General features: G+C 30.3%; 1 protein-coding gene across 3 annotated transcripts in view; it reads left to right on the top strand.

The window, feature by feature from the left end:
- LOC143045651 (sodium/hydrogen exchanger 9B2-like) overlaps positions 1 to 17,661 on the top strand; it is a 48,631-nt gene extending 30,970 nt beyond the window's left edge. For all 3 annotated transcript variants that reach the window (XM_076218295.1, XM_076218297.1, XM_076218296.1), the window contains exons 6-10: positions 13,451 to 13,554; positions 14,258 to 14,422; positions 15,343 to 15,451; positions 16,109 to 16,245; positions 16,656 to 17,661. In XM_076218295.1, coding sequence (XP_076074410.1) covers positions 13,451 to 13,554; positions 14,258 to 14,422; positions 15,343 to 15,451; positions 16,109 to 16,245; positions 16,656 to 16,895 — 755 coding nt within the window. In that variant the 3' untranslated portion in view covers positions 16,896 to 17,661. The remainder of the gene's footprint in view (positions 1 to 13,450; positions 13,555 to 14,257; positions 14,423 to 15,342; positions 15,452 to 16,108; positions 16,246 to 16,655) is intronic.
- The last annotated feature ends 7,184 nt before the right edge of the window (positions 17,662 to 24,845 follow it).

The raw sequence follows: 24,845 nt of genomic DNA on the forward strand, positions 1-24,845 counted from the left end.
TAGCTAACTTCTTAAAAGCTTTATATTTTAGAAGGTGGAAGACCTGGATGCCTCATGTTACGAAGTTTCTGTCAGTCACATGTCCAATGTCCTTGACCTCATTTTCATGGTTCAGTGACCACTTGAAAAAAAAGTTCAAATTTTTAGTAATGTTGAATTCTCTCTTATTATAAGTAATAGGATAACTATATTTGATATGTGCGTACCTTGCAAGGTCCTCATGTCTGTCAGACAGTTTTCACTTGACCTCGACCTCATTTCATGGATCAGTGAACAAGGTTAAGTTTTGGTGGTCAAGTCCATATCTCAGATACTATAAGCAATAGGGCTAGTATATTCCGTGTATGGAAGGACTGTAAGGTGTACATGTCCAACTGGCATGTGTCATCTGACCTTGACCTCATTTTCATGGTTCAGTGGTTATAGTTAAATTTTTGTGTTTTGGTCTGTTTTTTTCATACTATATGCAATAGGTCGACTATATTTGTTGTATGGAATGATTGTAAGGTGTACATGTCTAGCGGGCAGATGTCATGTGACCTTGACCTCATTTTCATGGTTCAATGGTTATAGTTAAATTTTTGTGTTTTGGTCTGTTTTTTTCATACTATATGCAATAGGTCTACTATATTTCTTGTATGGAATGATTGTAAGGTGTACATGTCTAGCGGGCAGATGTCATGTGACCTTGACCTCATTTTCATGGTTCAGTGGTCAAAGTTAAGTTTTTGAGTTTTGGTCTTTTTATCTAATACTATATGCCATAGGTCAACTATATTTGGTGTATGGAAATATTTTATGATCTTTATGTCAGTAGCGCAGGTTTCTTTTGACCCTGACCTCATTTTCACGGTTCATTGCACAGTGTTAAGTTTTTGTGTTTTGGTCTATTTTTCTTAAACTATTAGTAATAGGTCAACTATATATGTTGTATAGAAGCATTGTTAGCTGTACATGTCTGCCTGGCATGGTTCATCTGACCTTGACCTCATTTTCAAGGTTCATTGGTCTTTGTTTAGTTATCTTGGTTAATGTTAAGTTTATGAGACAGTTGTAATAAAGCTTTATACTTAGGACTATCTACATAATATCAATGATTAGTATAGAAGGCGAGACATTTCAGCGTGTGCACTCTTGTGTTACTGTAAAAAATGATTTTTTATTTTTTGAAACCATTAAGTTTATTACGGAATGATTTTAAAGGATAGACAGTTGAATGGAATTTAATGATATAGTTGAGGTAGTTTAGTACAGTGGTTTAGAATGTATAGTTATGGTTGTGAAACAGCTTAGCTCTGAATAGTCAATTTACAAAAACAAATTTGAAGTAGTTAACTTAACCTGCTGCTGGTTTCAATTTGATACTTCTGTTGTACCTTCTTGGCATTCGACATTCATTTCATTTTTCAAGAAATTTCATTTTCTTGGAAGTTGATGAAAAGAAGATTCAGGGTTAACCACATTTTGTGTGTTTCTTTTTAAAATATTTTTCTACTAGAGAAAAATTTATAAAGGATTTCTATGTAAATTTGATAGGTTCCATCATCTCTCCTTGGTCACTAAAACGACCTTGGATAAATAAGAGACATGAGTGTATTCAAAACATAATGCTGATCAAGCATAAAATGACGTCACATATAAACAAATTGTCTTAATCAGTGTCAGTAGGTACTTATTCATTAATTAAAACTGTCTTCAAAAGATTTTAGATATTTTGTAATAGAGTTTGTATACATGTTATTGCTGATTTGTATTGCGTCAGATATATTGATGGTATCAACTCTTATTAAAGACCTAAAGTAGACGATTATTTGATAGGATCTAAGGCGGTTCTTTGATGGTTTTTGGTCAAATCATATAATGGATGAACATATAAACCCATGTGACATTTACTTAAATTGTTATATAGCTATATATGTTTCATAATTTTCAATAACATAAAGGTCACAAAACGCTATCAATATTTATCAAAACGATTAAAACTCGATTTTATTGATTCTTCATAAGAAAATGGGTTCACTGACATCTGATAGGGTCTACGCATTCGGCTTGGTTAGATATATGTTCTGTTAAATATTCTTATATCAAGCATAGTCATTATATGGAATTAAAAAACAAAAGAAAAATATTTTTGAAAAGAAATGTTTGAATTGTGTTAATGGATGGATTGTTTTCCCTGTTATTATAGATACATTGCGATTAACAAATAACAAAAGCTTCTCATTAACAATTTAAACTTGTTAGTTTCCTTGTTCTTGACTGTCACTGTAAGCAGATTTTTTTCTGTATACTGTGGATTCATTATTATTCGATGGATATCAATTTTCATGGATTTCGGGGGTACAACAAAAAACACGAAATTAACTGTTCAACAAATGTCAACTTTTCTACAGTTTTGTATGCATATTTCGTCAAAACCACGAAATTAAATAGCACGAAACATGTGATTCTTCCTTCATCCATGAAAATTGGTACCCACAAAAATAAATAATTACATTAGATGTATGTTTTATTATAATACGTTATTCTGAATGGCTACACTGCAATCTCGCGTTATTCCTTAGTTAATTTCATTACACAATAAAATTTATCATTCATGATGACACGAAGTCCCACAATAAAGTGCACAGGTGAATTAAATACAAACTTGATAAAAATTGGAAAATTAAATGAGTGTTGGAACAATACGAAATTTGATTATAATTTTACAAAATCAATTCTGCTGCTGAGGTATCCCATGAGATGACGTATTAGGTCAGGTGATGTCAGGTTTGATCCTAGCTAAAAAATGCAATCATAAGTATTGAATGTTTATTTTTGTAACTTTATAGGATTGTTAAAGCGTTGACCGTGCGCACATTTTTAGAATGAAGTGCTTCTGTGCTTCCATAAAATGTACTTCGGTCAACGCTTTTACACCCCCATAAAGTTACAAAAAGAAGCATTCAATTCTTAAATAAATCCACAGTACATAGATCTTTGTAGTCTTCTTATAAAAAAAAGTTGCAGTATGATTGGCAATGTGATATTTTCCCAACAGACTAAATGACGTGAAGAAAGAAACTACTGTTCACTGTATGCCCTTCAACTATGAGCAAAATCTATAACTCATAGCAAGTTATAAATAGCCTGACATGACAAATGAAGCCCAATTCAAACAAGAAAACTTAAGTCCTGATTTATGTACAAAACTATTGATAAAACACAAATATTAGTGTACAGCAACACATGAAACCAGTTCAAACCACTTGATTTCAGGCTGTTGACTTGGGACAGATACATACAGAATGTAGGCAGGGTTGAACATTTTTTGTAATCATACTGAAACACAGACTCATTAAAATAAAATGGCTAAAAATCAAGGAACCATTCTGAGAGTATTCAGTTCTGAAAGCTAGTTCAAAGCCAACAAACTCTGGTAGAAAAATCTTAAATTGTATACAAGACCAAAATGTCAAACAGTACACATTCAATGGATTTAGTGTAAAGACACCATAATCATTTTTTACAGTCAGAAAAAAACACCATCATATTAAATGATAAAATATAAGTATCGAGTCTACTTCAACAAGATATTTCTGTAGTATAGTTTAGTATATTTTTTCTGAGACTATTCAACTGATATTTGAACAGAAAACAGTACTTTTTTTGCTCTTTGTGCAATGCTGTTCGGTTATCTATTATTTTTTCAGAATATTAGCTACATTAAGGTTTTAAAAAAGTCTGTTAATTTCCAGTTGAACCAAATTTACTACCTTTTAACTATTACTTTTAATTTTATATTATTAGAAAGCTGATTACCAAGAAATTCAATTACCAAAATGTCTTATCAGAGACATCAATAGTACTAAGGATGTCTCTATTCTTATGGAATTGTAATCAAATAGTATTCTATCATTTCAATTTCACCGAAATCTTAAATGATTAAAACTTCACTTTGTCATCTAAAATTTGAATTATATAACAAATATTTTGACCAGAATCACTCAAACTTTCTAAATAAGTCTTAATTTCAGGATGCTCAAGTGGACAATTCTTCCCAGATTTTATAAAACTTATGTCCTACCTGCAATGTCTCGAACCACTTCAAATATCAGTGGGGGGGGGGGGGGGGGGGGGGGGGGTGAGGATGTAGGGATCGGTTGTTTTTAAGCTCTGGATTTCAGGATTGATACTTTTAGAATCCGGGAATACTTTTTATACGACCGCAAAAATTTTAATTTTTCGTCGTATATTGCTATCACGTTGGCGTTGTCGTCGTCGTCCGAATACTTTTAGTTTTCGCACTCTAACTTTAGTAAAAGTGAATAGAAATCTATGAAATTTTAACACAAGGTTTATGACCACAAAAGGAAGGTTGGGATTGATTTTGGGAGTTTTGATCCCAACATTTTAGGAATTAGGGGCCAAAAAGGGCCCAAATAAGCATTTTCTTGGTTTTCGCACAATAACTTAAGTTTAAGTAAATAGAAATCTATGAAATTTAGACACAAGGTTTATGACCACAAAAGGAAGGTTGGGATTAATTTTGGGAGTTTTGGTTCTAACAGTTTAGGAATTAGGGGCCAAAAAAGGGCCCAAATAAGCATTATTCTTGGTTTTCGCACAATAACTTTAGTTTAAGTAAATAGAAATCAATGAAATTTAAACACAAGGTTTATGACCACAAAAGGAAGGTTGGTATTGATTTTGGGAGTTGAGGTCTGAACAGTTTAGGAATTAGGGGCCAAAAAGGGGCCCAAGTAAGCATTATTCTTGGTTTTCGCACCATAACTTTAGTTTAAGTAAATAGAAATCTATGAAATTTAAACACAAGGTTTATGACCACTAAAGGAAGGTTGGGTTTGATTTTGGGAGTTTTGGTCCCAACAGTTTAGGAATAAGGGGCCCAAAGGGTCCAAAATTGAACTTAGTTTGATTTCATCAAAAATTGAATAATTGGGGTTCTTTGATATGCCGAATCTAACTGTGTATGTAGATTCTTAATTTTTGGTCCCGTTTTCAAATTGGTCTACATTAAGGTCCAAAGGGTCCAAAATTAAACTTAGTTTGATTTTGACAAAAATTGAATCCTTGGGGTTCTTTGATATGCTGAATCTAAAAATGTACTTAGATTTTTGATTATTGGCCCAGTTTTCTAGTTGGTCCAAATCGGGTCCAAATTAAACTTTGTTTGATTTCATCAAAAATTGAATAATTGGGGTTCTTTGATATGCCAAATCTTACTGTGTATGTAGATTCTTAATTTTTAGTCCCGTTTTCAAATTGGTCTACATTAAAGTCCAAAGGGTCCAAAATTAAACTAAGTTTGATTTTAACAAAAATTGAATTCTTGAGCTTTTTTGATATGTTGAATCTAAACATGTACTTAGATTTTTGATTATGGGCCCAGTTTTCAAGTTGGTTCAAATCAGGATCCAAAATTATTATATTAAGTATTGTGCAATAGCAAGAAATTTTCAATTGCACAGTATTCAGCAATAGCAAGAAATCTTCAATTGCACAGTATTGTGCAATAGCAAGAAATTTTCAATTGCACAGTATTGCACAATAGCAAGAAATCTTCAATTGCACAGTATTGTGCAATAGCAAATATTTTCAATTGCACAGTATTGCGCAATAGCAAGAAATATCTAATTGCACAATATTGTGCAATAGCAAGAAATTTTCAATTGATTGGAGTTATCTTTCTTTGTCCAGAATAGTAGTTGAATCAACTTAAATCATTGTTTTATACAATATACAATGTATATTCACTTTTACTACCAACTGATAAATTAAAACAATCTTTACCATTCAGTGATAACAAGCACCTTTTGTTACATTTTAATATTTTATGATGTATTTAAATGAGTAGTTATTGTTGCAAACTCCATTAGAAATTTGAATTGAGATCAGTTTTGGAAAAAGGGAAAGGGGGATGTGAAAAAAAAGGGGGGGGTTAAATTTTTCTCATTTCAGATTTCATAAATAAAAAGAAAATTTCTTCAAACATTTTTTTGAGAGGATTAATATTCAACAGCATAGTGAATTGCTCAAAGGAAAAAAAAGTATTTTAAGTTCATTAGACCACATTCATTCTGTGTCAGAAACCTATGCTGTGTCAACTATTTAATCACAATCCAAATTTAGAGCTGAATCCAGCTTGAATGTTGTGTCCATACTTGCCCCAACCGTTCAGGGTTCAACCTCTGCGGTCGTATAAAGCTACGCCCTGCGGAGCATCTGGTTTCAAATTTATCAGGACCCCTCCAACCTCCCTCATCAGTGCTGATCAACTATTTTTAAAAGAGTTAATGTCCCTTGGAATATTAATTTATAGAAATACCAGTACCGGTAGTTTATTTTTTCTCATTCCAGATTTTACAATCTGTAATTAAAATTTTAGAAATAATTGAATTGAATATTTCTATGTGTGTTACTTGTCTTCAATTGGGTTACCATGTAAATCCTGAAACTTTATCATTTTCTTACTGTAAAAAAGAGTATGATATAATAATGTACTAAGAGGATTTTGAGGATTTTGAGATAAGCATCATTACTTTCACTGAATTTATTTTTGATATTACTTGACCTTCATCATTATTGATTTGAAATTATGATTAATTTTTATGACAATTTAATAGTTGAAATAATGGACCAAAATGTTGGAGGTTTAATTTCTGCTATGTCATGATGATAATTCAATACAATCTGCAATATTTTGACATTCTCTTTAAAACTGTATGACAATGAAATATGAATGGTCCATTTTAACAATAGCATTTTGTGATGTCTAAGGTAATTAATAAGAACAAAAATAGACTTGCATCATCTGTGTGTGGACATGAATTTAATAAATTTTACTGCATCTCTCATGTGGAAACCTCCAATAAAGCAATGATTATTTATGTTTGTTTTAATGAGAAGCTATTTACAAAGAGTCAAGATTCTATTATATAAGCCTTTTAAGTGATTTTTTTATATATTTTTTTTTTCAATCAGCATTATCTCTTGAACCCTATAGCTATTTATTGATCCGTCTGTTCAAAATCCTATATCTGATAAAGCTCTTTGAGATGTTTAGTCTTGTAATTTTATGGAAATATGTAAATAAAATAAAGTTTACAATTAAAGATGAAGAAATGAATGCAATCAGTTATTTTATTAATTTGTAGATTCTCTAGATATACGACCTTCCCTTACCAGCATTTAAAAGATGCTTTTTAAAACTTCTAAAACATCTTTTCCCTGTATCATCTTTCAAGATACAAACAAAAGGAATTTCAACTTGTAAATAGTGTTTTTGTCAGAACTTTTATTTTTTTACTTGATCAATAGAACATACATAAAAATCAGTTCAGAAAACTCCTTCACCTCTTAGTACAATATAAGTTAAAATCAACAAAAATAGAGAAGAATAAAAAACAGTTTTAAAGTTAGGAATGTAAAAAGATACTGGAAGCAATTGCTCAATGTACTAAATCTGCTGATATAAAAATTAATGTTTTTTGCTTTCCTTCACTGCATTACAGCTTCATATTTTGTCATGATTTAGTTTTTAAAATTATGATGTTTATATGATAATTTTTGTATTGATTTTAATATCACATCATACCAAAATAATTTGTACAGATATTTTTTGCTGAAAATATAAAAAACGTTTTTTTGATGGTGTGAATTCCTTTTGAAGGAAAAACGATAATGAATAAAATGGCAAACTGTATTTCTTTTTATGCCCCTGCTGCTAGACGAAAGGGGCAATAAGTGTTACCCTTAACTGTTGGTCCTTTTGTATGTCTGTCTTTCCATCTGTCCTTCTGTCTTTTTCTGCTCATCCTTCTGTCCATTCAAAAAGTATTTTTACATATTATATGCAAGCTTGAGGAAGGACAATTATGTCCTTGACAAATTATCTTTTATTTTATAAGTATTTTGGCGTAATAAAATTATATAAAATCTTTCAGATGATATACAAATATAGGTTCTCTGTAATTTGATTCAAACTTTGTAACAATATTGACTGCTGTATGAAGATATCTTTTCTGTTTTTATTCATAGATTGACTTGAAATGATGCCAAGGTCCAAACAATGACTTATTTAATATATAAGGCATAAAATTCTGAACTTTGTTTACAAACAACGTATAACATCGGTGAGATTTTGTAAGAGGATAGGTTGCAATGTTTCGGTTAAAAACTCCCACCGATTCTATTTATAGATATAAGAATAAAGTACAGAGTTGAGATGATTGTCAGATTTATCTTACAAACTTTGATGAATAGAATAACCCCCACTATGCGAGGAAACTTTGGGCTACAGTTGTAATCCATATAAGTAAATATAAATAATCTTGCCTTTGTGTTACTCAGAAGGTAGATCAAATATAAAGGTTATATAAATGAAAAGATTCACAGGTAGATTGAAATTAAATACGACTGTGAAATGGATTTCTATACATGTAGCTTTTAAAGATCAATCTTGGTCTTTTGTATTCCTCTTGTGAATTATAACTTGCACTACATTTTACTTTTATTTGAAACTGACAGACTTTTAAAAGTCTCAGATTTGTAATTGCTAACTTTTAGGTTAGATTGATTAAATAATTACAGCTTTTTCTACTCTTTCAATAATTCGATTTTGATATGACACATTGAATGATTTCAGCTTAGAAGCTTAGTATTAAATCTTAGTATGCATGATAACATAAAAAAGGAATTGAATGCTTATTCAGCAATATTCTTATTGAACGAAGACATTTAAAGAAATGCATATTTTAAATAAAGTTTATAAAAAAATACTTCAATGAAGAGATTATATTAGGAATCAAGGTTGTTATATAATAAAGTCATGAGAAACATGCATGGGTTGTAAGCATATTTAATGAACTTTAAGTTATCAGCTGAATATAACTTATTGAAAATGAAGAGAATTCCATAAATAACCATGTGATGTATTGGGTATGAGTCCTCTTATTAGTCTTTTTGACGTAGCATAAAAATTATAGCATAAAGGGTTGCAATAGTGGATGTTATTTATTGTTTTAAAACTTTTTGTCTATTTATGAAGTTGGATTGGTGCTTCATTGGTAAACATCCTACATCTCATAAAATTCATTTTTAAAATTTGAAAATAATTCTTTTTTGTTATGATACCTTCTTTTTTTATGAGCATTAACACTGACATTGAAGATGTAAAGGCTTCTCTGGTTTATAAATAAATTGTTCTGATGTTGTGAATTTATTTCGTTTTGTTGGTACCATATTTTTGTATTGATGAAAAGTTGTATTTTATTGGCTACTTGATTTTGTTTGTATACCAAATTCTAAAGGAAATTTATATTTGTTTAGCTCTTGAATTTCTGGTTCATCCATTTTGAAGGAATCCCCAAATAATAATGTATTCACTGTATCAGAATTCTGTTTCGATATATAACGGTTAACCACTCTTGATACATATTACAGTTTAACCCCTCTCAAATGTATTTTTTCCATTATCCTGTCAGTTTTTATTGGAAAATAAACTTTTCCTCTGAAAAGTACTGTCAGTTAGAAGGAGCACATGTGTAAATATTGCAAAATGTTTTTAAAGCTGAATATTTTGGAGAGTGCTTTCAAAATTAGATAAATAACTGATCCTTACCCATCACTACACTATTCATATAACAATTAAAATTATTATTACAGGGAACTTTTAAAAAGACATAATTATGTATTGGGCAATTGTTCCAATGCTTCATGGCCATGGAGGGTCTGTAGACATGTTTATTTGTAATACAGACAATAAAGTCAGAGCCATGGAACAATAGCAAGGCTTTTAGGTGAAGGCTGCCAGTAGAATTGATTGACAAAGAACATGATACTAAGATTTGCATATCTTGTTATGAAATTGATAGAAGTTTAGATAGTAACCTACTAAATATTCAATATAATATGACTTGCATTGATTTTTAAAAGAGACCTTCTGCATTCCTTTTAAAATTTGCTGTGCACCACTTTTTGAAATCAATGATTTTTATTTCAAATCAATAGACCACTTATATTCATAAGAAAATTTAATGAAATTTTAAATACTCTATTGCATGAGTTCTCAAAAGACCCACCTCAAGCAATAAATTGAAATAAGATGTTTAAATCCAGGGGGGTGAATTTTCACTAATTATTTGAATATTCTTCCAAGATAGTTGACAATTAATGGTCATTTGTCAACACAGAATTATTTTATCTACAAAGAAATAAGTCACACACATAGAACTATTATTTGTACAAGTCAGTTACAAAATTAATGATCCATAATTTGTTTTTGAAAGAAGAATTTGTGAAGTTCTTTTTAAAATAAAAGAAATATAAAGATAATTTTAACCACAAAATAATGGAAGGCATAAACCTCTATAAAGACATATGTCTATCATTGCTGTTTTGATATAAACAAAAATATGCTATACTGAGGGGGGATAGGACCTTAATCGGGACTCCGGGATCGGGTGTTTTTAATATCCGGATTTCGGGAATGACCCCTTCAGGATCCGGGAATTTTTTTTTCGAATTTCGGGACCTCGGGATTTCGTGTTTTTAAGCCCAGGATTTCGGGATCTGGTGCTTTTAAGCCCGGGATTTCGGGATCAGGACCCCTCCTACCCCCTCTCTATACTGTAATGGTCATTTATGAAAAACAAGGTTGAGTGGGTCTTGTCTGCAGATTGGGGTGTCCAGTGTTCTTGATTATGTTTTGTTGTTTGTTTTCTATATCATTGACTTGGAAAAGGACATTTAATAGGACCCCCTTCATTCCTGGCAATTTGGTTAGTATGAGGAGTCTATACAAAGACTTATAAAGATCTATTGTGAGTTCAATTTAGATTGGATCAAACCAAAAAAAAATTATTCAGAAATAGGCTTTTTGGATGTGCACAGTGCAGTCCTCATATCTCTAGGCATACAAGTCTGCAAGACATTTTTAGTCTGTGAACACCTATCTGGTTCCTCAGCATTCACCTTAGCCCCAAAAATGCACAACAATTAATTAATTCATTATAATGCATAGTTTATCTGTAATTTTTAAGGCCATATTCTTCAAAATTTCCATTAATGTCTGAAATTACTAAGGATTATCCATTATGAACTCTACGATAAAATTGTTTGCTTTTAATATTGGTGAGAAACAGTAAAAATAAACCTTCCTTTTAAATCTCTCCTGCTGAGAAAAATCAATGTAATTATTCCTCTCTCAACATTAATCATTCAATGTTAAATTAATGGTAAATAAGCAAAAAACTAAAAGCGCTTTTTAGCTGTGTCATAAAATATGATATAATCACAGCCTTCATAGTAAATATTAATTTTAGTGTAGTGAGCATACTATCAATTTACAATGCAACATCAAATTATTAATTAATAAATCCATAATATTAGTAGAATTTTAACTTTGATATTATTCTGTATGAACCCTACATATTTATAACCATATGTTCCGATTCAAAAGAAAAGTTATCGTTTGCATTAAAGTTTATTAAAGCATTTTATAAGATTATATTATTAACATGTAATATCCAGTCTTGAGAGTTTATTATATCATATCAAAATTTATAATTAATAAATCCATAATATTAGTTAATAATTTTAGCTTTGATATTATTCTGTGTGAAGTTTTGAACCCTACATATTTATAACCATATGTCCTGATTCAAAAGAATAGTTTTTGTTTTCATAATAGTCTAGTAAGGCATTTTGTAAGACTATTTTATTTAAACATGTGATATCCAACTTAAGAATTTATAATACATGTAATGATTAATTTTTAAGACTAATTATAGGTTAGACAATACTTGGTCATGTTTTATGAAGATTTAAGCCCAAGGCGAAGCCGAGGGCTTAAATCTTCATAAAACATGACCAAGTATTGTCTGACCAATTTAGAACATATTCACACTTTTGAGTGACCTTACAAAATTATCCTTTTCCATTGTTATATTCAAACCTAAATAAGAGTTCACTTTTTATAATGAACTAAATGTAAAAGCTAACATAGGTAATGATCATTTCAATGGATGAAATGAAATAGCACTGACATAATTTGTGAAGGATAAATTGTTTTCCTCTGCTCCAGGTAAAATTTTATACTTATATATCTTTAGATTTTTTAATTTTAAAAAGCAGCACAATATTACATGTATATAATTCCCCTTTTTGATAAATATAAAACTCTCTGTATGAATATTTGAATTCAGACCATTCAACATTAAATTCTTACTTTTTATTGATAAATTCAAATGTATTGTGTTTCTCAGAAAACTATCCTTTGCTTTATATATCAGTAGTCTTGCATTGTGGTTTTTTTTTGTAAGAAAAAGAAAATAATTCATTCAAATGTAAGTTATATAAATTAAATAAATATCCCATTTTATTTATCCTAATCAAATTTTATTTGTATATTCGATATGAGCAAATGCATGAAATTTTGCAAAATTCAAATGTTTTTATTGATCAGTAGGCTATTTTCCCAAGGAAAATGCCTTAGGGGATTCTACACTTCGTTAGTGTGGTTCTTAAGAGTTCACTTTCATAATTAACTGACAATGAAAAGTCATTCATGTATAGGATTTCATAGTGCATGGAAAACCATGTACTATGAAAATTAGAGGGCAAAAAACTGGCTTTTCATTGGACGAGAAGGGGTGAGTATGTTCTAAGTAGAAGTAATTGGATGATTGTGTATGCTTTAATCTGCTATTTAAATAATATTTGACAGCTTTATGTTGATTTTCTTTGGATCAGTAATTATTCTGCATTAGGAAATATTAATTCAGTAATCCTTAAATTAACCCTTTCAATGTGAAGTAGATATTGTATAACTTATCTGCTTACAAACCACAGTTCGGTAATTAGTACTGTGCTGTCTTTTAATATTGTCATTAATCCTTAAAGCAGAATTTAGCTAAAGTTAAATTAGAAAAAAAGGGGGATTTTTTTTTATTTTGGTGCTTAAAGAATTTAATTGTATAATTAAAAACTCATATGTAATGTTTATGTTCCAGAATGTCTGGTCTCTTTTTGTTTGAACTGTAGTGTATGTACATACAAAGTACAAGTGGAATCCTTTATTAGTATGTACCAAGTTGTACTTTAAAATAAAAATATCTATCTGTCAATTAGCGTACTGTTCACTAAAATGTTATTACAATAGTGAATAACTGCATTGGTGAATAAATGGTCATTTTAACATAGCAGATTTATCTTTTAGTTGCCTCTATGCTCTGGTCACTCTGGTTTCCCCCACCAAGAAAAACTGAGTGCCATAATATAGCTGTGCTGAAAGTGTTGTTAAACACCAACATATAATCAATCAATCCAGGCTCAAGAGAAAACAAATACACATCAAATGTGAGAGAGAGAAAAGGAAAGATGTTTTATGTTATTTTTAGAAGCTTATTTTCCTCCATTGATTAACATTCTAACATTTTATTTTTTGTAGGTGATATTGCTGTGTCTATAATAAAAGGACCAGCAGAAGCACTTCTAGGTGTGGCATATGGAGTGATTGGTGGAATAGTTCTCTGGTACATTCCAGCTAAAGGGGTAGGATTACAGTCAGAACATATCTCTTCATAGATTGTAGGAAGAAAATAATATCTTTCTTGTATTCAAGCACACAAACTTCATTGCTTTGTCCATGCATGGAAGCAATATCATAGTAATAACAAAGCTTTCATTGATCACATGCTAAGAACCAATTACAAATCCATATCTTAAACCAACTAACAAGTAAGAGAGTTGGTAACAAAGAAAAAACCTTTGAAGTGTTATTGTTGTTTTTCCTGTCAATATTACACGGTAATACTTCCATGGTCCAATTGTCAACTAATATATTAGTTAAAGTACACACAAATTTAATGATATATCTGCAATGTATGAAAATTGGCACCAAGAAAAAGAAAGGCTTTCATTGGATTAATGTTATAGAAAACAATTTGTCACTAATATAAAATTATGGAGATGTGGTTTGATTGCCTTTGAGACAACTATCAAAGACAAGGTAACCGGGAGTGAAAAAACTTTTGGGCTTTGTATGGCCTTCAACAATGAGCAAAACCCATGCCATATAAGTTTGTTTTTAGATACTAATTTTTCTTGTATCAATTTCAATCTTGGACATTAAATAAACTTGAAAATATAAATATAGATTCAACTAGTATTTGTTTTCATATTTGTTAGTTACCAGTATGTCCCTTAGAGCATATTCATTCATATTTTAAACAACATTGTATACATTATTTTGCAGGATAATTTCATTTTCTACCGAGGTATGACATTACTAGGGGCTGGATTATTGGCAACATTTGGTAGTGCTGCAATAGAACTGTCTGGAGCAGGACCTCTAGGTGTTCTAACTATAGCATTTGTTGCTGCTTTCAGATGGAGGAAAGAGAAAAAAGATAATGATCAGGTTTGTTGAGGACAAATAAAAATCTGTGTATTGAATCTTGATGTATACATGCATGCATATACAATGTACTAGTTAAAATTGGCTGTGTAGTCATCTTAAGTTATACTTGTTTTGGTCACTTAAATTTTAAAATCAAAAATATCTTTCAAATAAAATCCTTCTGTGTTTGTCCTGCAATATAACATTGAAGCTACAATGTATAATATTCTGGGAAAAAATTAGTATAGAAGCAAGTCAAGTTCAAAACCAAAATTATTAAAGCAAATAATGTGATGTAAAAATTTCAAAGATTTGGATGAGATTTACTTTCACTAAAAGAATAATATTGAAAAACTTAAAAAAAAAAAGAAAAAAAAAGGGTCACAATAATTTTTTATGTGAAAAATGCCTGATTGAGGTTATTAAAATCATTGCTAAACAGGAGGCTACCATCCACACTTTAATTATCCCCACTTTAAATATAGTGAATTGAGCACAGCATTCTCTATATCCTATCCATGAACATTCTAGAAATATATCATTGAATTATTTACTCCAATATTCATGCTGCAAAATAATGTGTAATGATATAACTGCACTGTTCAAGAAAATTACATAAATTGTGCATTGTTTATAAATCTAGTGCTAGTATATGTTTGAAAAATATCAATGACATTGTTAAAGTCATATTTAAATTTGGAGTTATCTTCCTTTGTACACAATTGTTTCATAGTATTGGCTTCCATTTTAGAATTCAATGCAATGTTTAATTTTTAGTTTCCACTGTAAAGTGAATTTATATCAATACCCTTCAGCACTTATAAGCACTTAAATTTTACTTTTTTTTCAATGGTGTCATTTCAGACTTTGCATGCCAAAAGTCTGATATTGATTTTGCTTCAGGTAGTATGATTTGGCAATTATTTTTTTCTACATTTCAGGACCCAATCAAAGACATTGTTGCCATATTGTGGATGTTGTTCCAGCCCATTTTATTTGGACTAATCGGTGCTGAAGTACAAATATCAAAAATAGATGGACAGACAGTAGGTAAGTAAAAGAAAAAGTTAAAGGTTAATGATATGAATATACAGCCAAAACAATTGTGTTAAGGTGGCACATAACACTACAGGGAGAAAACTCACGATCTATTGTTACGGAAATATTAAACTTTTCAATCATAAGTGTTTGTCAAACTGCTATACATCCAATGAAATTTTTCCAATAAAGTGTGCAGTTTGAATTTGTTTTTCAATTTTTATATTTTTGTCAAAGGCTAAAAGTGAATATCTCGTTAAAATTTTATGAAAATTGAATGAACCAAATTGATTTGAGTCAATGTGTTTGGTACCACCTTAAAAAATATATTCCTTATGAAAAAGATAAGAAATCCTTTATACAAAACAAAAAAGAAGATGTGGGACCAAATTGGCCTTATGGTGAAATATATTTGAAACTTTTTCAAATTTTAAGAATTAAATGTAAAATGTATGAACAAAGCTATTTTAGTTCAGTAAAAATCTTAAACATCTTAGATAAGCAAATTATTTAGTGCATGATTTATAGTTCCTAGTATAGCTTAAATCTTTATATGAGAAACCTTTGTAAATGCCAAGAAACATTTACAGCACAAATTAAGTTTATAAAACGATTTATAATATATTTATTGCTCTCCAACCATATATTAATTTATTTATTTTCCTACAGGTTTGGGAATGGCAACTCTTTCCATTGGTATGGTAGTTAGATTGGTCGTATCATTCCTAGCTGTATTTAAATCTGGTCTAAACTTCAAAGAAATGTTATTTATTCCATTTGCATGGTTCCCAAAAGCAACAGTTCAGGTAAGGAGATACTTACATAGTGCATTTACAATGTTGTTAATAAATGTGAAAATTATTTCATATACTTTTAATGACAGAAAATGCTAGTCCTTCTTAAACACTGCTGTAAAAATCAATACAGCAAAAGCTTATAAACACTCCATTAAAACAAACTGACATTAACAAAACTATATCTGAGATTGTCCACAAAAGCTCTGTTCTATGGGTATCTCTTCCACCTTCTCAGATCAAAACATACTCGTACCTAGTCTTATAACCAAGTGCTTTTATAATGAATTTTTAGATTTCTTTTATAGAAATACCAATCTTTAAAATTTATTGGTTCTTTTTAGCAGAATAGTCCAAACTTTATATGGATGAGAATTTTATATTGATATTTTTTATGAACAATTTTGACTTTGTGATTTCAGGCTGCTATTGGAGGTGTAGCACTTGATGCCGCAAGAAGGAAAGGAGATGCCACATTAGAAGCATATGGAGAGATCATTCTTACAATGGCTGTCTTATCAATTATCATAACAGCACCAATTGGTGCAATAGCTATTGCCATCACAGGACCATGGTTATTGAAAAGGACTGTAAAAGACAAAGAATATGACGAGGAAGATGTGCAGAACACTGATGAACAGGCGGAAATCACCAAAGTTTAACATTAATTGTAGTCATTTCATCATTTATAAATATGTTAGCATATCATTTGTGAATAAATACCTCACTATTTTATATTAAGAATTGTTTTAATGTTAATGTATATTTGTCTTAATTTACAAGATAAAACTAGATGATAGATTATGTGGTAAATATTTTTCTCAGTTTTTTGCCGATTTCAGTCATTTAACATGTTTAAAAAACTTGGTAACGTTTTGGATATAAAAAAAAACATTATAAATGGGTAAACAAACGTCTAGAAATATTAAAAAAATAATTTCAAATATTTTGTATCTAACAAACCATTCCTTATTAAGATTATGATATGTTATTCAATTTCATAAAATAATGATCAAAGGTTTTATTGGAACAGTTTCAGTGACCTTTTCTTTCTTTTTTTCAAGACATTATAGGGTTTTTGAACCTCATTATATCAAAATTCTTAGTTTGTTTTCTAGACTTATTGAAGGGGAAGTAATTATGTTTTCTAGACTTATTGTAAGGGAAGTAATTACAAGATTAGAATGAAACTTGTCATAAAATGTACAAACACATTGTTGAAATTGACATTAATTCTCTATTACTGAATCAGATTTTACTTCTTGATAACTTTAAATGAGGGTAGAGGGAAGTAATTTATATTTTTAAAGAGTATTATTATGAAAAATAGATATTTTTTTATAAACTAAAGAACAGTTTTTAAATGTTCCTATAGTCTAGTCATATTGTGATTGTGGATATTACTGAAAATAAAAACATTTGATAATACATATTTGCTTGCCAATTTCTTTTAAGAGCTTAGATATAACTGACGATATATAAATAAAAATGAGAAGATACAGTATGATTGCAAATGAGACAATCACTAGAGACCAAACGACATATGAGTTAACAACTTTAGGTGACTGTACAAACTTAAAAAATTAGCAGAACACATACAGCATAGTCAACTATAAAAGGCCCTGAAATAAATAATTGGAAAACAATTTCAAATGAGAAAACTAACATTTCCAGATTTAATTGTAAATAATGAATGACAAAAAAAAACACCAACAAATGATTTACAGCAACAAGGACAAGTACTGAATTACAGGCTCCTGACTTAGGACAGGCATGTACAGAATGTTGTGGGGTGTAACTAGTTTGCTGGATTTAAACCCTCCCCCTAACCTGGGACAGTGGTAAAACAGTACAACATAAGAACAAACTATAAAAATCAATTGAACAGGGCGTTACTCATCTGATCAATAAAAAGCTGAAAAACAACTCACAAAAACACAGACCAGATAAAGAAGGGAATTTAATCTAACAATTTATCATTACATTCCACTGTACCAATAGTCAAAGATTGCTCCGACATCAAATGTATATTTCAGGGACTGATTGAATGCAACTAGTCCCCAAAAGAGGATGTCAGACAATATAATCATCACACTATAACTAAAAAATATCAGCACCAATTCACTGGGATTAAAGGGAGAAGGCAGAAATTAATTGTCTAAATGCAAAAACTATTTTTCTGTGAAAAGTAAGACAAAACACTAGTCTAATCATTATACAGTATATTACAACAAGAGTGCACATGCTGAAATGTCTCACCTTCTTTACTAATCATTGATATTATGTTGATAGTCCTAAATATAAAGCTTTACTACAACTATCACTTAAACTTAACATGTTCTAAGGAAATGAGGTCAAGGTCATATAAACCAAACAAGAAATACATGCACACCTTACAAACATTCAATACACTAAATATAGTTGACCTCTTGCTTATAGTTTCTAAGAAACTGACCTAACCAAGTTCAAAATTGTGGTCAAGGTCAAATAACACATGCGTGACTGACATGTACATTATAAAATATTTCCTTACACCAAATATAATTGACCTATTGCATATAGTATCAGAAAAAAGACCAAAACTGAAAAAACTTAACTTTGACCCCTGAACCATGAAAATAAGGTCAAGGTCAGATGACATGACATGTACACCTTACAATCATTCCATTCACCAAATATAGTAGACCTATTGCATACAGTATAAGAATAAAATGTTTTGCAGAGGTCAAACCCTGAACAGTTGGGGCAGGTATGGACACAACATTCAAGCTTGAACGAATGTGGTCTAAGTACTTAAAAATTTTAAATTGGATATTTACCTTTTATGGTCCAATATCCAAAATCTAAATACATGCTTAGATTCAGCATATCAAAGAACCCCAATTTTTGATGAAAAGTAACCAAATTTTAATTTTAAACCCTTTTGACCTCAAAGGGGCCCAAAATCATAAATCTAAATACATGGTTATATTTGCAGAAACCCATTTATTCAATTTTAACAAGGAATTATTTGAATCTGGAATAATTTTGAATTCAAGAAAATTGATGAGAAATTTATGATGAAAACTAACCCAACTAACCATGCGCGCAGGACTAAGGGTGGTTAGTTAGTTCATACTGAAATGATAATGAAAGTAAAATTAACCTTAGCCATGCGTGCATGGCTAACCCTATTTAGTTAGGTTAGTTTTCATCATACATTTCTAATCAATTTTCCAGAATTCAAAATTATTCCAGATTCAAATAATTCATTGTTTTTTTGTTAAAATCAAACAAAGTTTAATTTTGGACCCTGATTTGGACCAACTTGAAAACAGGGCTCATAATCGAAAATCTAAATACATGTTTAGATTCAGCATTTCAAAGAACCCTAAGAAATCAATTTTTGTGAAAATCAAACTACCAGGTAAGTTTAATATTGGACCCTTTGGGGAATTTAACCTTAAACTCAATCCCAACCTTCCCTTTTGTTATATGGAACCTTGTGGTACAATGTCAGAGAGATCCATACACTTACACAAAAGTTATTGTGTGGAACCTAGAAAAATGCTTGTTTTTGGCCCTTTTTTTACCCTTAATTCCTTAACTGTTGGCCCTATAACCCCTAAATTGAATCTTAACCTTTTACTTGTGGTATCAAACATTGTGGTACAATTTCAGAGCAATCGAAATATCTATACACAAGTTATTATCCTGAAACTAGAATAATGCATGTTTCCGGCCCCTTTTGGCCCCCTAATACCTAAATAGTTGGGACCATCGTCCCCAAAATCAATCCCAACTTTCCTTTTGTGGTATTAAAAATTACAAAGAAATCCATTTACTTAAACTAAAGTTATTATTATTAAAGTCTTTAGACGATCATGCAGACAACTACGAGGACAGGATACCATTATACGATCCAAAATTTTTTTTGCGGTCTTATAAAAACAGACCAAAACACATAAACTTAACTATAACCACTGAACCATAAAAATGAGGTCTAGTTCAGATGACACCTGCAGTTGAACATGTACACATTACAGTCCTTCCATACACCAAATATACTAGACCTATTGCTTATAGTATCTGAGATGGACTTAACCACCAAAACTTAACTTTGTTCACTGATCATGAAATGAGGTCCAGGTCAAGTGAAAACTGTCTGACGGGCATGAGTACATTGCATGGTACCCACATACCAAATCTAGTTATCGTATTACTAATAATAAGAGAGAAATTAACATTACAAATTTTTTTTTTTAAGTAGTCAATGGACATGTGACAGACGAAAACTTCGTAACATGAGGCATCTCTATACAAAGTATGAAGCATCCAGGTCTACCACCTTCTAAATTATAAAGCTTTTAAAGTTAGCTAACACAACCTCTGCCGCCAAATCACTATCCCGATGTCAAGCTTTCTGCTACAAAAGTCGCAAGCTCGACAAAAACAGTTGAATACAGAACAGAAAACTGTTTTTTCCATGTAATATGTAATATCAAAGGCCATATAAGGTAAACAAACATCTCTAGGTAAATCTTAACGAAACTCATTTGAGGTTAGTAATTACTATTAAACCAGATGCTCCACAGGACGACATCAGAGGTCGTACCCTGAACAGTGGTCATGTATGGACACAACATTCAAGCTGGATAGCTCTAAATTTGGATTGTGATTAAATAGTTGACACAGCATAGGTTTCTGACACAGAATGAATGTAGTTTAATAAACTTAAAAACATTTTTTTTTGCTTTTGAGCAATACACTATGCTGCTGGATATTAAACCTCCCCTTTCCCTTATTCCAAAAAATAATCTCAATTCAAATTTCTAATGGAGTTACAATAACTACTCATTTTAATACATCATAAAATAATAAAATATAAAATGACATAGTCATGGTTAAAATTAATATTAATTAATAGTAACTTCTAAAAATAATTTTACAGCTAATCATCATTTGTTAATACATAATTTTCAAGCAGTGTAAGGGAGGTAATCAAACAGATATTTAACAGTATTCTTGAAATGGAATTGGATTACCACCCTTACTCTGCTTTTAAACTGTCAAAATTGTCCTTTAACCAGAAAGACCTTTGTTTTCCCCCTTTTCTGTCCCTAATTGTTAAATGATTTGAGACATAACTCCTATAACCATTCCTTTGTAGTATGGAAACTTGTGGTATAATTTTAGAGAGATTTATACACTTAAACACAAGTTATTGACTGAAACTACAAAAATGCTTATTTGGGCCCCTAATTTCTAACCTTTTGGGACCATAACCCCTTAAAACAATCCAAACCTTCCTTTTGTGGACATAAACATTGTGTTAAAATTGTATTGATTTCTATTTACTTATACTAAAGTTATTATCCAGAAACCATGCATCTTCAGATGATGACGCAGACAACGCTGATGTTGCAGATGACGCTGACGACGCAGACAACAACAACATGATAGCATACTATTGAAACAGCCCTAATACTACCAAAACAGCATGTGTCATACTGGTGGTGTCGTACTGGTTATATAAATCACATGATCTATATTGCTGTTCGGCCTGGTCCAATATTTCCAATATGGACTCGCAATGAATCCTGAATTACAAGTAAACATATATTCTGCATGTAATTCAGGATTCATTGCCAGTCTGTATTGGAAATATTGGCCCAATATTCACATTTGATGTATGTAATACAGCATTTAGAACAAGTCTATATTGAAAAAGTTGGATTACTTAATAAAAGTGTTATGAACTGGTTGTTTCTGTATTGGCACTGGTATAGATTCTTGGTCAGCTGTATTGGCCCTCGAGGCAAACATTGTCTGTTTTCTGCACTTTGGCTAGGTAATGTTGTCTCTTTGAAACATTCCCCACTTCCATTATCTATTCTACTGATATTCAATGATATATATTTAATGTTCAGTTCGGTCAAAATATTAAAAATTTCTTGCACAGTCTTCGTTTTTTTTTTTTATATAGAAGACTTAATATTTGGCAAGTACAAGATACATTTCTAACCATGACATGAACATACAATAGAATCTGAACCTTAAATGTGTCAGAATTTGTCATCTCTTTAGATTATTTTAAAAACTTGATAACAGCATCCACAGACACAGACACTTGTCTCAGAAAAATAATGCATATATACCTAAATGCCTTAGAACGTAACTAATGAGTGTCATAAAAATTGTTGTTATATTTCATATATTCACTGAATATTTCATTAAACAAATTAGCTTCATCAGGCCATCCAGGTAAAAATTTGGAGGCTGTAAAGGAATTTTTGCAGCTTATTGTACATTACAAATCAAAATAAAAAAATGGGGAATATGTCAATGGTACACAGATGATGCCCCTGCTTTCATATCATATAAAATGATTAAGGGACATAACTGAGGAACGGTCAAAGTGAAGCTACCAAAATTTGTACTTGATCTGTGTTTTTCGGGTAAAAAATATTGTGTATCAGTTTTATAACATCAAAGCAATCTCAAATTAGAGAACACAAATGATAAATTCAGCTATTTTCCCTTTGGTAAAGGGAAATAACTCTAGAACAATTTAAAGTTACACAACAAAAATTCTAACAACAGTTAGAGAACAAAAACGTTAAAATTCAGCAAATTTTCCATTTGAGAGGGCATAACTTTAGAATGGTCAAAGTGACACAACCAAAATTCAAACCTGATCTGTATTTTGTGGTTATAAGCATTGTGTATATGTTTTATAACAGTTGGTTGAGGCAAACTAAAGTTAGAGAACGGAAATAAAAAATTCAGCAATTATTCTATTTGCAAAGGGACACAACTCTAGAACGCTTTATGTAAAGCCATCAAAATTCAAATTTGATCTGTGTTTTGAAGTAATAAGCATTTTGTATTATAAGTTTCATAACATTTGGTAGAGGCAAACAAAAGTTAGAGAACAGAAACCAATTTTAGTTTAGAACATACGTACGTATGCACCGACGAACAAGCTAAAAACCTGATGCCCCATGGCTACAGCGTGGGCATAAAATTGTTTTAATTTAGTAGTATGATGTTCAGGTTTTTCTGGATATAAGTGCATGTGATCACACCAATTTAATTAAGGAATAAAATGCTTAAAAAATAAATCCCTCTTTTATTTGTTTAAACCAATCAAATATAGCATATAAAATGTTATAAACATAATAATTTATCACAAAACAGTATAACAAACACATTAAATCTAAATCAAACATTTCTTCAACATTATAAATAACAATGCTTATTCAAGAAGACAAAATCATAAGAACACTTTATTCTCCCTTAAAATTCTGAAATGGCAAACTCATTATTCATCAATTACAACCATTAAGTTATAATTACATTAGATGTATGTTTCATTATAATACTTTATTCTGATTGGCTAACTGCACATCACTTGTTATTCCGTAGGCAGTTGCATTGCTCAATACATCTTTTCATTCATGATAACACGTGGTCCAACAATAAAGTGCACAGGTGAATTAAATAAAAAAAGATATAAAATTTGTGTGTTCATGATCATAGCTAAAAAATGTAATTATAAGTATTGAATGCTTCTTTTTGTAACTTTATAGGGTTGTAAAAGCGTTGACCGTGCGCACATATTTAGAATGAAGGAAGCGCTTCATACAAAATGTACTACGGTCAACGCTTTTACACCCCAATAAATTTACAAAAAAAAGCATTCAATTCTTAAGTAACATGACATTAGCAACATAATATAATCAACATCTAAGAAAAAGTCTTAAGATGAAAGTCTTCAATGAAATAAGTGTTTTGGCTGCTTATGTTTTTCATTGAATGGCATTGTAATTTAATGGAAAACTTTTAAGAACTATGGAAAAAAATTGAAATCAGAAAGAATAAAAGATGCACATCTGAAGAGAAATTCATTTGTTAATTTTTTAAAAGTTCACTTCAACAAAAATCTTTTCCTGACACTACCTAGCTATTCAACAGCTGTTTTTAGAATACACAAATTATTTATTGTGTTATTCAAATGTTTACATTGGTATTACAAAATGTAGATAAGATGGTTTATATTTTATCTTTCAAAAGTAAATTTCACATTAAGAAAACTCTCACCAATAACAAATTAAGACAATTCAAATATAAACAAAAACTGTACAAAACAGTGTAAAAACAATTATCCTGATTTAGAGTAATTTCTCGCAATTTGATTGGCTGATATTGTCCTAATAAATTTCAGTACAATTTTTTATCACGTCAATTGGAATTATCTCCCTTATTTATTATGTCAATTGGAATTATCTCCCTTATATGATTGACCTAATAAAAAAAACAAAAAACAATTGAGTTGCTTTGTAGTAATAATATTTTTTTACTTTTCACATTTTTTGATTTAATATCTAAAATATATTTATTGATATTGTCCTAAATTTAATACAAATAAGCTTACTACTTTTAAAAAATGTAGTACAGAACTTAACGAAAGACAGACACATTTCTTATTTAAGATCTATTTTATTTTTTCAAATCTATTTTCTTATTTAAATATTAAAGCTCTTGAATTATTGACAAGCACATACATCCATTTGTTTAAAAAGCTAGATATAAAGTAAATTTAGGTAGGGGAGGGATCTGGTTACTCATAA

Source organism: Mytilus galloprovincialis, chromosome 9, assembly GCF_965363235.1.
Source record: "Mytilus galloprovincialis chromosome 9, xbMytGall1.hap1.1, whole genome shotgun sequence".
Classification (NCBI taxonomy): domain Eukaryota; kingdom Metazoa; phylum Mollusca; class Bivalvia; order Mytilida; family Mytilidae; genus Mytilus; species Mytilus galloprovincialis.